At 38.1% G+C, this 15,925-nt stretch overlaps 1 protein-coding gene across 2 annotated transcripts in view; it reads right to left on the bottom strand.

Moving 5' to 3' along the window:
• The window catches only part of SHQ1 (SHQ1, H/ACA ribonucleoprotein assembly factor), a 101,180-nt gene that overhangs the window by 32,873 nt on the left and 52,382 nt on the right, over window positions 1–15,925 (bottom strand). For both annotated transcript variants that reach the window (XM_025984750.2, XM_072720429.1), the window contains one exon: window positions 10,960–11,080. In XM_025984750.2, the coding sequence (XP_025840535.2) occupies window positions 10,960–11,080 (121 nt within the window). The remainder of the gene's footprint in view (window positions 1–10,959; window positions 11,081–15,925) is intronic.

The raw sequence follows: 15,925 nt of genomic DNA, 5'->3' as shown, positions 1-15,925 counted from the left end.
CTGGCCATACTAGGTGCTCAGTAAATTTTGGGTTTAATCAGACTCTAAATTCATTTAAAACAAATGAGTCACAGAAAGCAGAAATATGTATAATTATAAATCAATATTTTAATAAATAATTGATAATTATAAAGTATTGATAATTAATAAAGATACAAATATTTCAGATAGAAGTGGATTGATCTACAAAACTATTTTCACAGGTGTATCTCCCCATGAGAAAAAAGAAATCAAATAGCTATACCTGTTTCCTTCAGTCACATCACAGATCACTCAATATGTCTCCTGATCATGTGAGTAATTTGAGGATGAGAGTCTGGGCAACATCTTGGAACCGATGCCTGAAATACCTTCTTCCTTCTCAATCGGCTTACACACTCTATGTCTCCAGACTTGGGGACAGCAGATGCATACAGAACCTGGGATGGTCGATTCTAAAGCCTGACTCCTTGGGGAAGGTGTTTGGCATTCCCAGTACGACACTTTGGGCCCATATTGCACACCAACAAATAGGTGGCATGCAGGAGAGCTCAACATTCATCCACCTGCACCATACACTATTCTCTGGCCCTTACACACCTCCAACTCACCTAAGTAAACAAGCATGTTAACTTCATCATTTATCCTAATACACAACATCTCTGTAAGTCAGAGCATATATCCTTGTTTTATGCTAGGATATGAAGAATAGGACACACACTACAGGTCCTACAAGAGACAGGCTGAGTACTGTGTAAAAAGAAGGTAACGCTGCTTCTTTCATTGAAGCTTTTAGCTAAATTAGGAAGGAAATTTTCAGTTCAATAAGCATTTACAGAGTGTTATTACTAAGCGGCATGCCTTTGGCTAAGGTGCTGGGGTACCAAGTTGAACATGACCTTTGCCCTTTAGAACACTTACAGCCCAGGTTTCTCTGGGCCTTTTGTCCTTGAGTCAGTAATTAACAACGAAAGCACAAAATCATTCTTCATGGAATCATATATCTTGAGAATAAACCCCTATCACATCCCACTCCTAGACAGATGATCATCTGTTTCAAATTTCATTTTTTTCTTTTTAAAATGATAGGTGGGTTTTTGTTCTTCAGTGTTTTAAATTAACACAAGAGTCCCAAAAGCAAAGACTACATAAGGCTCAGTTGTTTGTGCTTGGAGGAAATATGTGCTGCCATCCTGACAAAGGCTCTGCATTCAGAAGTTAGGCTTCCTTTCTTTTCTCCCTCAGGCAAACACAACAGACAACTAAAGCAGGGAATGAGCACTTCACATCTGGTATAAGCATCTCAAGCTCCAGCACGTGAGTTTCTGTCTTCAACTTAGTTCAAGCAACTGGTGGAGACCAACTAGAGTCCCTAAGCCCTAACTTCCAATGGATTAAACAAGAAAACCCTCCCTAGTCAACATTCAGAAGAAACAGAGATGTTTCTCTTTGGAAATAAGGAAGGTTGTTCCTCCCAACTTCTGATCAAGCATCCCATCACTAAAAAACAAAATGTCTGGAACCCACAAAACATGATTTTTGCCAGCAATCTGTAGGTTAAATATTAATGAACTTAATTTCTTTAAGATAAACAGATATGCCTATTATAGTCTTCTTCCATGACAAAAAGACGGTCCTCTGTGCTCCAGGGGGGTAAGTGCACCTCACTCTGGAGGTCACTGCTATAAAAATTTTGGAGAGTGAATGTATTAATCAAAATCACAATCTTACAACATTCTAAAACCTTACTTCGGGGGATCCCTGGGTGGTTCAGCGGTTTGGTGCCTGCCTTTGGCCCAGGGCGCGATCCTGGAGTCCCGGGATCGAGTCATGCATTGGGCTCCCGGCATAGAGTCTGCTTCTACTTCTGCCTGTGCCTCTGCCTCCCTCTCTCTCTCTCTCTCTCTCTATGTCTATCAATGAATAAATAAATAAATAAATCTTTAAAAAAAAAAAAAAAACTTACTTCTCCAGAAAGAGGTAAGACAAACATAAAATAAAAACAGAAAACATGATGTGCTTTATGAAAAGTACCAATTAATCATTAAGTTTAAGAAAAGCACAGGGCTCTATAAGACAATACAAACATTTAACAGCTAACATTTTCTTCAGTTTAAACCTTTCAAAAGGCCACACTAAGTGAAAACATTTAAAAATGAGTCAGAAATTTGTTGATAACCACTCATTTAAAATAGTCTGTCAAATTCTTTCAACATTCTGTTAAATTTTTTTTTTTTTTTTGGTTAAAAATTATTTCCTGGAAAGCTGCTTAAATTGAGAATGGTAAGTGAACAATCACTGATAAAATGATCTAAAATAAATATCATATATCACTTAAAATCTGGAACCATACCTTAAGCAGGTCTGCTCCCCACTCCAGTCCTGACAATACACTTGGTAGCTCTATTTATTATTTTCCCAGCTTCTATTTATTCAGAAAAGTAGTCAGAGCAGGAAATGGGACAAGTGAAATGATCACAATCAATCTCATCACCTTCACAACATGCTGTGAGTGTAATTAATCCTCTATTTATTTAGGGGACTTCACACCCCTTACATTAAGGCAGCGATTCCCTGCTGGCTTCGGTGGAGATAATTATGTTATAACAAGGATTGGGTTTCAATCATAATAGGCAGAAGAAAAAGGAAATTGTACTTGAAGTTGACAGTTTTTTTAAAAAGCTTTCTTGTGACTCCATTCAAAGGACGCTCTTGACAAAGCTCTCCTTAAACAGAGCACTTTCCAAGTGCGATAACCACACATATGCCACATTAATCAATGTAAGCCTCTTCTCTGAATGAGACATGAAGACAATCCAAGCACTTTGACAATTCTACGTGAAGCTGAGAATACTAGTTTACAAGACCAGACTAAATCAAGCCTACCCGAACTCACCTGATCCTGCGAGCATCCTCCCAAGACATCTGACGGGTGAGTATGCCTCAGAACAAGGAGGTGAAGGAAAATACCAATTTGCTCACACAGTAGCTAATTATACACTGTAAAAAGCCCTGGCTCCAGCAAGCCAAAACCAAGGATTTGAGAAGTGTGGCGCCAAGTACCTGGGACCAAAAATGAGTAAGGACAGAGACAAACCTAACACAGCCACTCAGTCACGGCTCCAAAATGTGCTTGATGCATGTAAGCCTCCTTGTACCAAAAAATGTTGTGTGTTTTCCAGTTCAGAGCCTGCCTATTTTACCTCTGAAACTTCTCATGTTTTTTTTATAAGAACTCACAGGCATACTTCCTCCTCTAATCTCTACCTTGAGAAAATATATAAAGTATATAAAAATATAAAAGCCTTGCCCACTCTATATTTAATATTTATAAACTTCAATTTTTTCATTACAATAGCATAATTACGATGCCTACAGTTCATGTAGAAGTACAAATAAGATATGAATTAAACTTTTTTCCAAATTTCTAAAAATTCTCAAATATGCCAAACCTATCATTTTCAAAGTCTGGGTTCTTGAGGTTCAAATATTTATTTGTATAAGTTCCTGAGGTATCTTAGCATCTCTGCAATATTTCATTACCTTTCAAAAGCATTGAAGCTCTTGGATAATCGAAATGTGCAATAATCACTACTGCTTTGAATTCCAATTCTTTGTAAACAAAATGTGGTATCCCAGAATAGGAAAAGCCATTAGGTAAAAACTAGGAAAACCTAAATAAACTAAGGACTTTAGTTTATAATAATATGTCAATAATGGTTCATCAATGGTGACAAATACACCTACCAAGGTAAGATGTTAATCATAGAAGAACTGCATGTGGGTTATTTGGGAACTCTATATCATGTTCAAAAATTTTTTAGAAATATAAAACTATTCTAAAAAGTTTACCTTTAAAAAAACAGTAGGAGAAAAATTACAAATAAAGAAAATATAATAAGCAAAAAACCCCACAAAAAAAACAAAAAAAAACCAATAACCTCCCCCAACACACACAACTTTAACATTCAGATAAAGAATTCTTTAGCCAGTTTTCTCAATACATATAGTTACAGGGAGCATTCATATCTTTACAAAGAGTCATTTTAGTCTGAAATCTGTAGGAACATTCATAATCCTAAGATTTATTGGCACATTTCTTGTAAGAGAAGTCTAATGAAGAGCAACAGTCCCCAGTGGGCACTGCTGAACGACTGGTGATAAGGTAAAGAACCATTAAGTAAATCCTTTCTATATGAAACCCCACGGAAGGGATACAAGTGAATGAATATTGGCATGTACTAATCTTTTCTTATGGAGATAAAACCCACTCCCATCCAGGATGAATTTGTGGATTTAATTAAAAATAAACAGTAAAACCAAAGAACAACTTGACATGCCAGAATAAGCACCTTACCCAAGAATGATTTCAATTCAAGAGAGCTTTAACTTGCTTGAAATTATGCACAATTGTTTCTTGAAATTTCTATATGCTAATCATTAGCAGCTAATGTAACGCTTAACATTTTACCATTTATCACAGAAGTAACTTCCAATACAAACGTAAAACCACCTAGAGTGTCTGATTATTATCTGTTGTGCCTGAATTTAGCACAGTCCTGAAATCCAACTTCAATGCTATATCTTTATTATGAATATCGGTGACATAGGTGATGGTAAAGTGTCAGGGTTCTTCCTCAGCTGCGGCTCACAATAGCATCACGGAATTATAGCAGTGTCCTCCCGTAAGGCGCCTGCAAGCCCTGCAAGCCCCTTTCTCTGAGAATGCCACTCACTGGTGACAGAGTGGGCCCCGGCACCATGTGTGTACTACCTTAGAGAGCATCCCCACCCTATTCCAACTGTGACCAAAGCAACTGGACCAGGAAAAGACACTGACCCACAGTTGGGTCAATCACATTCTTCCTTCTGGGAATTATAAGCAAGGGACTCGTAGTTGTAGTTTCCCTCTCCTGAAACCAGGTATAGGTGAATTCAGCTGTGGACTAGCCATTCTCCATGTGCATCAAAAGAGAAGAGTGGCAGGGCCTTGTGGGAAGAAGCAACATCAGAGACCATATGTCACTGGAGAGGAAGTTGCCTGATGCACCAGGACTAGAGCTCACGAGGCCCAGCTAAACTCCCCCCATCTGGGTTCCAGAAGATAACCTATAGCCTCCTAATAAAGCTCCCATTTCTTACTATAAAGGTCTGAGTGTGTTCCTCCTGTATAATCAAATAGAGAAATAGGGATTTCAAAGGTGGTCCTCTTAGCAAAACATCATGACCCCAAACTAACTGTGAACTCTCTTATTCAATAATAAAGGGATATTACAAGGATAGATAAAACTGATCTAAATGCAAAAAAGCCTCACATCCGTTCTCGCCCTTCCAACACATCATAGCTACAACCAGGAAATCTGTTCATCATGTTGCTTACATGTTTTATTCGTCTGCTCCTCTGCATGATGCTATTTTGCAGCCTGGAATGTATCCATTCCTGATTATTATTATACTCATATGTGGAACAGTACTATGCAACCAGATACCACTGTTTATGTTTTGCTATTAATTTATATCCCTTCTTTGTCCAAATTCTCTTCCACACATTTTTTCCAGCTGTGAACCAAATGTTCCTGACTACTTCTTTATGGATATTCCTTAGAGACCTCAAATCAACATTTCTAAAACTCATCTTCCCTCCTTTCTGTCTTCTCTTCCACCTACACCTTCTCTCCACTCTTGTTCAGCAAGTGCACCTCCAATGGCCCCGTTAACTGGCCAAGTCAAAATCTGGATCTTTGATGCTTCCTCTTCTCACTCTCCTCTGACATCCTGTCATTACTAAGCTTTGGCTCATCCGCCTCTCAAATCTGACCAGTCTCCTTCCCTGCTCATTCCTCTGGCTCAGTCTATGCCTTCTGCCCACATCACCCACAATTTGGCAAGGCTTTCAGTGTTGAGTCTGAGCTCTGCCCCACTCAATTCACTGCGTACAACAGGACCTGATGGCTCTTCGCCAAATCTGAATCTCACCACATCGTTCACCCAAGTACTGCATGGCTTAACCTCTTCAGTTGCTCCATACTTTCCCAGGATAAAGTCCAAGCATCTTTAAGTGGCCAGTGCTCCACATGAACTCCTTGGCCTCATTTCTTTCTTCCATCCCTATACTATGACCCATCCATTCTGAACTTCTGAGCTCTTTGTAAGAATCATACTCTTCTGTCCCTACTGCCTGAAATACTCTTTACCCCTGCTTTCCCATCTGCAACTGACCAACTCTTACTCACCTTTCAACTCTCAGCTTCAAATGTTTCTTCCAGAAGCTGTTTCCTCTACCCCAAGGCTAGACATGTGGCTTTCTAAGTGCTTCCACAGCTTCCACACTTCCCAACTATAGCCACCATCAGGCTACAGCACTGTGTCCCCCTCACATCTGTACTCCTCATTACAAGATCAGCTTTAAGATGGTGTGTCTCTCATCCACCTGAGTAGCCCCATTGCAAATCTCAATACCTAGCATATAGTAAAACTCAATAACTAGTGGTTGGAGAAATAAATAATTCTCCTTTTACACTCAATGCTGATCCTCTATCTTGGCATTTGAGTTACCCCCAAACTCATGTCTTTTGGCAGATAACCCTAGAAGAAGAGAGAGCCCAAAGAAGAGATCTATGCTGCTCCCAGATGCATAACTCTATCCCCCAACAAAGCACATACACAGAGGAAGCAATAGGAACAGTATAAAGCAATGATGAGGTCCTAAGTTTCCTAGAATTTTAAGATTTCAGTGCTAAAATGGCTATGTTCACTCATAACTGAGGTACAGGATTTATCAAATGAGATAGAATTATTCAGTGATAGAATGGTTTCCCTTCAGACTTTCCAAATTAGTGTTCAAAGGGCCACAAAATAAGATTTGGTGGAGCAAAGTATGCTAAAAAGCAGTGAAAATAATAAATGCATCAAATGTATTAATCAAAGTAAACTATCAGTTCAATATTAAATGACTCAGCACATCAAAGATATTTTGGTTCTTTTCCCCATAACCAACTACCCTAAAAAAACTATACTAGAGAGAAAGGGTGCGATTTAACACTTTCATGACTAGCTCAAATTCAGAGTAAAGACTGCCAAGATTTTAGATTTTAATTTCATTTAAAAAAAATTTTTTTTTAAAGAACCAGGGATGCCTTTGGCTCTGAGGTTGAGCATCTGCCTTAGGCTCAGGGCATAATCCCAGGTCTGGGAACGAGTCCTGCCATTGGGCTCCCTGTGAGGAGCCTGCTTCTCCCTCTGCCTGTGTCTCTGCCTCTCTCTGTGTCTCTCATGAATAAATAAATCAAATCTTTAAAAAAATAATTTTTTTTCTATGTAGCAAAAATAAAATATATCCTATTTAATCCCTCATGTTTCAAGATACACCATGCATTAAAACCATAAAGTATTGAATTTTCTTCAGTGGGCATATACTTCTTTTATAATGAGAAACAAATTAGTTATTTTTTAAAAAGAGTATGCTATGGATATTATGTTATAAAGGAAAATGATTTATGGGGTACTATACTATAAGGATAAGACAGTTACAAAATGATATGTGCAGGATTACTTTCACTGGTTTAAAAAATGCTCTGGAAAATAACTAGAGGAAATATTAAAATACAAATTTTAATTATTAAATTAAATAAATACTGGCTGCATTAAATAAAGTGATAAAGTGACTTGCTAAAGTCTTACAGCCAATGAGAGGAAGAACTCGAATATATTTTACAGCTCATGCTTTTCTATCCTGACTTATACAAAAAGGTGTAGACTTTCAGAGGCTCAGAACTATCCCTGCTACTGATAAGTGCAGCCTGCAAGGAAAAAAAATCAGGGAAGGGCAAAATCCACCAAATGTAGCTAAAAATGTCAAAATAAGTAAGAATGGGGAAAAAAGATACAATGTGTAGTTTTTAAAGTGCTATGTTTTGTTTTGTTTTAAATAATGAAAAGTACTCTTTTAATTGGCTCTACTAGGTACCATTCAATTTAACAAAAACTTACTGTGCTCCTAAGGCATTATGATGGGCCGAGAGAAGGGCTTGTTCACAGGGATTTTTTTTTTTTTTTAAGATTTTATTTATTTATTCATGAGAGACACACAGAGAGAGAGAGGCAGAGACACAGGCAGAGGGAGAAGCAGGCTCCATGCAGGGAGCCTGATGTGGGACTCGATCCCATTTCTCTGGGATCCAGCCCTGGGCTGAAAGCGGCGCTAAACCTCTTGAGCCATCTGGGCTGCCCGTTCACAGGGATTTTAAAACTTCAGAGGGGGAAAGAAATAAACACTTAAATTACTACAAAATGAGGCAGGCATAAGGTGTGCCCATAAATTCTTAAATCAAGTGCTCTTAGATTATCCAGGAGGAAGACAAGTGAGTCCATTAATTCCTCTTCCTAATGAAAAACCCTCTAAAGGGGGGTTTTTTTTCTTTTGGGTGTTTTTGTTTTTTGTTTTCTGGTCCCCCACCCCCACCCCCCACATGCCATGGGTAAAGAAAACTGGTTGTCTAGGTGGCCTAACTGGGAAAACATAAAATCCAGACCCAGAAACTCTGAGACTATCACACAGTTGTCTCTTATTGGTTACATGACCTCAAGCAAATCACTTCCTCATGCTGCCACCCAGGGAACTTGTGCTGTAGTGACCACTACACTCGCAATTTCCAATGAAGCTTATGATGAAGGATGGCAGAGTTTTCCTTTTCAGAAAAATAATTTGTCATCTGTAACTTAGAATAAGCATACAGAACCTTCCATTTTGAAAATCTGTGAATATGTACTACAAGACACAGATATCACAAGGAAAAATAACTACACAGTATAGAGCAAAACTTAGGTTTTAACCGTTGCCCTAACTTCATTAATTCAATGTAAGAATGACTTTGCCACCCACATTCCAACAACTTTTTGCCAAGGTGAGTGTCTATAAAAATGAAATGCTGTTCTTTGTGCTCATTATAATTTAGCACTTGTCTGATATTTTAGATTATAGCCTTTAGTATTATCACCAAAAACATCAAGTAGAGATTAAGGAAAATACAGAACTATTTTAAAACATAAAAATAAGGAGCCAGATTTCACTGATACACTATAATGGAAAAGAAAAAAATCAGAAGGTAAAAGATGAAAATCATGAACATTAACTACAGTATAACTAATTTAAAGCCAAGACAGTTCACAGTAAAGATGATATTGGAAGGCTCAATTTTGTTGTATTTTAAAAATTAAGGATCAAACTAGAAAATTTAATAAAAATCAAGGAAATGAACAAATGTATTATTTCAAGGGAGAGAAAAAATAGTCAGGCTCAACCAGAGTTAAAATATAACACACGAAGTGAAAAACAATACAGCCTATTTAGGGAAAAAAAAGTTATGGTCAAATTGGTAAAGTAGAAAAAATTTTTCCAAAGTAATCTGAAGAGTTCCTGCTGGTTTTCCTCTTCTGTCTCACTTCCCAATACATTATATCTCCTTGAAAAAATTACTCTAACAATTATTAGGGACCTAAGACTTTCATTTCCTGCAACTTAAAACCAAGCGAAAAAGGATTTTTTTTAAGCACAAGGAGGTGTGCTAATCCCCACATGGACATGAGGGCACACACCCTTCTACTTTAATGAAACCTGATCTTCTCTCCAGTTAATAAGGAATGCCACAGAGAAAAGAGGCGCTCATAGAAATGGGATCCTCACACAAACCTCAATGCTCATTATGTGTTTATAAAATCCTCACCCTGAAGGGAACAAGAAAAACCTAAGCCCACACAAATAGACTATTTCAATTTAATTTTATTATGAAAACAACAGGAAATGGCAGCAGGGTACTTGATAAGCTCAATTAGCAGGAGGATGAGATGAAGTGATGATGTGCCATGATGACCTCAGGGGTTAAAGATGCAATTTTCCATCTGGCGAAACTGAGATTTCCACCACAAACATCGTCGCCACCTGCTGTATGGTAGTAGGCGTTAAGCTGAGCCGACCCTCAGCTTCTTACAGCACGTACAGCCTCAACTTTTTGTCTTATTTCACTCTGCAATATAATTGCTTCCCCAGGAACAAAGGCCAAATATAAATTCTATATAGTAGCTCACTCAAAACAGGCACTAAAGGTATAATAAAGCACTTCTTTACTAATCACAGCGATAGGACAACTATCATGATTGTTTTTCTTCTAAGTCAAGAATGATACTGTGCCATCATTTTCTGGAGTACCTACGAAGCACTCCCACAAGACTCTATTTGTGTACTCTTAATTAATCGTCTTCTGCTATTGAAATGGATAATTTGGGTATAGCTGTTGACTCTCTTCACAAAATAAAAGTTCTCTGCCTTTTTATACTTCATATGGTTCCCTGGGGGAGGCAATGGTAAACACTCTCGGTATAATCTCCTGTGCCATGTGCAAGGAGCCCATTTGTGAGTGTTTGGTCCCCCAGATGCATGTGTTACCAAGAATCATGCTATTAAGTTTTGAAGGTTGTCTTTCTTATACTTTGAATAATAGATTCTGTAAGCCAGAGATTAGCCAATGGGGGGTCAGCTCATTAGGTCTGTGTCCCATGATGTTTGCACAGGTGCCCACATGCACACGGGCACGCGCGCGCGCGCACACACACACACACACACACACACTCCACTCTAAATAATCTGCAGACACAAGTTGGGGTACCCAAGTATGAAACTTGACATTTAATATTGGACAGTCAATAGCACAGCAATGAATATTCACAACTGTCTGTGTGCATGCCTATTTTCTAGGCTAGAACCATGCTTCTCAATAAAATTAACTTTCACCATCTATAACCTCCTTCCAAAGCAAATTCACCAAGCTCCTCATGTTGATGTTCTTTAATGTGTTTAGTAGCTAGATGGGGTTTCTTTATCATAACAACTTACCTCTCAGGCTTTTTCACTTGCTTCCTCCCAGATCAGGAGGCCTTTCAGAAATGGAAGCATGTAAAAAAATTCATAAGTAACTTGAAACTTACTTGGCTTTTTGAATCCACACACAGTAGTCTGAGATGTAGAGATCGTTCAGAATATAAGCGGGGTCGTTTTCCTGAAAAATTTTGTGAACATCCAGTAGACACTTTAAGACTGCACTTTTACCTAAAGGAAATTTTTTAATAATCAAGTCATTCTTAAGAAAAACATATCTGATTATCTTAAACTGAAGAATTCAGATACTGAGAAGTAATAAATGTACAATAGTTCAGAATCTTAACCATGTCTTTAGAATATTTAACATTCCTTTATCAGTAGTATGAAGCCCAAAGTTCTTTCTTTCATTAAGAATTATGAGTAATCATTATGCTCTATTTCCATAGCTGATTAATTATGGTTACTATAAAAAACACGATGAAACACAACTAAGTACATTAAGCAAAAAAGAGGAATGCTCTCTTCACTAATATTTGAATGCATTGCAGTTTTTTTTTGTTGTTGTTGTATATTGCAGTTTTAATTATAAAATATTCTTCTAATTCAAGCTTTCAAAACACCACGAAAAATTATATTCTGGTTTTTAAACTTCTTTATTTTTTATGTCAACATTTTTGTTAAGGAATTATCTGGTACTAACTTAAATTTTTGCACCTTAAAGAACTGGAGAAAACACAGACTGAAAACTAAAATATCATAGCACTCATTCAAAAATAAGCTGACAAAATCACTTGGAAAAAAGCCATCAAGCACTAAAGTCTTGTTCAATCTAACTACTTCCTCCTGATTATTAAATGAACCTAATTTTAATCCCAACGAAAGCCTACAAAAAGAACCTTTGATAACTCAACAATTCCCTAGGTGTCCTGAACTTCATGACATTCCCTTAAATGTACTGACTATAAGGCAAATTACCAAATCTATAGTAGCACCACTTCCTTTGATCAGTAAAGCACAGCATTTTCAGTTTAACAGTTTCATTCTTATCTTTACAGTCCCAAAACATAAAATACTGTATATTGATTTCCTAAAGATATTGGATGTGCTTTCGTCGACATTTCCCATTTGACTTTTAGACTAGATAAAAGAATCATGAGCTACATAACGACATCTCAAGGTGCCAAAATTGCTGCCACTAAAATTTTAACACAATTAACACTGAAAAATACATTTCAAAAGAGCAAGGACAAAAAAAAAAAAAAAAAAAGCACAAGGACTTGTTTGAATGAATGAATGAATGAATGAATGAACGAATCACACAGTGACCGCCTGCCTTACACCCTCTTAATTCCTCTCATCCCATGGCCTCATACACCAGGCCTGATGATTCTTCCTGGAAACACCCCTCACAGCTGTCCTTTTCCCCTACTCCCTGTGCAGCTATCCTCACCTGTACTCTGATTATCTCATGCATGGATAAGATCTTCCTCCTTCCTCACATTCCAGACTCTCTCCTTCTAGCCCTCTGACACACTTCTCTATGCACTACTTTCCTCAAGTCCCCTCCCAGCACATGCTTTCAAGGTCTTCTGCTTAACTGGCTCCCACACCCAGAGTGCCTGTTCTTCTCCACTCCACCTAATGCATCTTAGCCTGCCTTCAGGGCCTAGCCTAAGACTTCACCCTTCAGGAAGCCTGGGTTCACCTCCTAGTCTTCAAAGCTCTTTACTGAACCATGCCAAGGGAAGAGGACAGAAAACAGTTGATCCTCCCTAGAGCTCCCCTGCTCATTTCACAGAAGCAGAACCTGGAGTTCAAGGTTGTAAAATACTCATAGGATCCCAATTCTGAACCTACTGGCTTGTAGCTAGCCACAGTACTACACTACCCACATGTTCTCGGTGCATTCTGTCTATAGCACATTTTTATTATTTAGGAGTTAAAGATTAAGTTCAAAGCAGGGGCCATGCATTTTTTTAAAAATTTAACTAAATAGCTTCTTCACGTGCAGATGGGGAGAATGCCAGTAAAAACCCCCATTACTCAACTGGTTAAGGGAAACCAATACTTAGAAGGCCTAAAACTACATTTCGTTGTTAAGTCAAGGCCAGAACTGTGGATATTAGAGTGGCCCAGGTTAACAAGATCAAATGACTAGTGTGGACCCCCTGCAGCAAGCCTATTTTCATCGCAAAGTATGCAATGTTGAAGGCAGAGTTTGACGACAGGAGGCAAAAAAATAATCAAAACTCACAGAAGTGATAAAACCAAGTTAGCCACGTTATCCCAAGTGAAAAAAATCAAGGGAGAACTAAGTGTAAGAACTAAGTGTAAGAACTAAGTGTAAGAATTTCTTGAACAGTTTTAATTGGCATAGAGAAGAAAATGTCAGGGCAAGCATATGTCAATCTCTCTCTCTCTCTGTTTCTCTCTTTTTCTCTTTTCAGGGCAGCGTTCAGGGAGAAGTTTACTTTTATAACTACCAATTTCAACTTTTAAAAGTTAACCATAGATCTTTATTAAAAAAAAGAAAGAAAAAAAAACCCAACCACCAAAAAATAACCCCCACAAACAAAAAACTGTGGACTTTTAAAAGTTAACCATAGATCTTTATTAAAAAAAAGAAAGAAAAAAAAAAAACCTAACCACCAAAAAATAACCCCCACAAACAAAAAAGAAAACTCTACAGTGTGACACCCCAGAATACTGCCCCTCAAGATCACACACCTTACTAATATAAGCCAGTTAATAGAAAATGCAGGATTTGGAGCAAGACCTCATAGCAAATAACTGAGTGAAGAGAAAGCGGAGATATGCTGGCTTGAAGGATGGTGCGAAAAGGACCAAAAAAGGAGACTTAAAATGGGGTGGGTTGGGGAACCATAGGAAAAGATCATTAGGTTGGAGCAGATGGGTCAAGCAGGGAAGTGGAGGGAGGAACAGATGAGTCAGGAGGAAATCAGAGAGTGACAAGGGTTAGGGAAACAGGTGTAAGAAGGATGAGGTGTGAAGGCCTAAATGCAGTTTTCTAAATAGGAGGGTTTGGAAATAAGGTCGTATGTGTAATGAAAATCCAAGGCAACCATTACCCTAAATATAGATTCCTTTAGCAGACATGCCTCAAGTAAGCTTGCCCCTTTGCTAAGTACCGCAAGCAAATCCACATCTTCACTATCATAAAAGAAAATAGGGGATCCCTGGGTGGCGCAGCGGTTTGGCGCCTGCCTTTGGCCCAGGGCGCGATCCTGGAGACCTGGGATCGAGTCCCACATCGGGCTCCTGGTGCATGGAGCCTGCTTCTCCCTCTGCCTGTGTCTCTGACTCTCTCTCTCTCTGTGACTATGATAAATAAATAAATAGAAAAAAAAATTTAAAAAAGGTAACAAAAAAAAAAGAAAATAATATAAGAAATGTCAAAAATAATCAATTTTTTAAAATAAAAAAAAATAATAATAATAATCAATTTTTTTAAATATAAAGAGAAGTTACATTGTATTTGTACCTTTTGACCCCTACTTCCTTTAAAAAAAAAAAAAGACAAATACACATAGGAAAAAAAACCCCTTAAATATATTTACACCCAAATGGTATTAACGTGTGTGTCTACATTCACTGAGAAAGTATATGAGCACCTGATGTGTGCCCAGCACTGTTTTACATGTGGGATTACAGTTACTCACCCTTTGAACTTTCCTCTCTTTTCAAGATATCCCCACAGTAAATATTTATTTGTTTAACACAAAGTTAGACACACTCAGCTACACAGCCAACCCTCAAATATTGGCAAAGAATGCTAAAAAATTTTAATTCATATTTAAATTTTCTTTAAATTGTAGTTCTGAACAACCGAGAGGCAGTATTTAGATCAGGTAATTTTAGAAAAGCACATGCAAGGCAATTTTGAAAGGGAAAGTTGTGCGCTCTTCGAAAGCTGTGTTTTCACTGTATGTCTCATTCAAACTATTTTCACAGTATGCTATGTGACAAAAAAGGTACAAGATAACTTGGCTACTGGCAGCTGACAATCTAGAACAGTAAGTACATTTAAATCATCCTTTCCCCAACAATATGTATTGTTACCCCAAGGTCATACTTGGGTCTCTTTTGTTCCCACTAAATTACCATAGACAATTACAATAGCTACATAGCCAGGAGACTTGTGAGGCACAGCAAGTTTTTTTAGTCTCTTTTGTACAGACTGCTCTTTCTCCCAGGTTGTCAACCACTTATCTAACAGCTATCAGCAGAGAAAAAAACTGGCCTTGCTCCAAGCTGTCACATGGCCAGTGGCCAGAAGCCTTCAGGGACTCAAAGTACCTGGCTCCTGTGAGGGCTTTATCCAGTCGTGGGCTGTCACATAGCATAGAGGTATAAAAAGCTGCTCAAGCCACATCTGAGAAAATTTTTTCTGCTCAAAGGCACTGGAGGAAAGTGACCATTTTCAACCAGTTTGCTGCCTGGTCCAAAGCAGGAAAAAAGAAGGTGCCTTGCACAGTAACCATGGTAACTGTTTACACTATTACAATGTACTAACAGGCCTCTCCAAGAGTTAGGGATTCTCCAGATTGACATGGTCTTTCCTTAAGCCAACCATAACCATGCATGGAAGAAAGGCTTCTGGGACCAAGATCTCTTGTTCACTCATGAAGGCAGTTTAAAATTAGTATCCTGTATTATAAATGACAAGTACCATGAATGTTTTACCTCAGGGAAAATGACTGTACAATAACAACACAGAGAAACATAATGACAATATAAAAAAAATATGGATGCCAGTAACAAGCAGGTGGGCAATAAACACTATTTAACACTTTCTCTGGCTATTCCTCCAGCTTTCCTTTAAAGAGAAGGCAAAATGGGATGCCTGGGTGGCTCAGTTGGTAAGCGTCTGACTTTTGATCTCAGCTCAGGTCCTGATGTCAGGTTGTGAGTTCAAGTTCATGCTAGGCATGGCGCTACTTTAAAAAAAGAGAGAGGGACAGATGGTAAACTAGTAGCAGTGTTTTCCTATTCTGGGCAGATGTGCCATTTCAGGCTACTAGAGCTCAAAACAGAGACAAGATTGAGCTATTT

This window comes from Vulpes vulpes, chromosome 9 (genome assembly GCF_048418805.1).
Source record: "Vulpes vulpes isolate BD-2025 chromosome 9, VulVul3, whole genome shotgun sequence".
NCBI lineage: Eukaryota > Metazoa > Chordata > Mammalia > Carnivora > Canidae > Vulpes > Vulpes vulpes.
The sequence above is the reverse complement of the archived record's forward strand: the minus strand, read 5'-3'. Positions and strand labels throughout refer to the sequence as shown.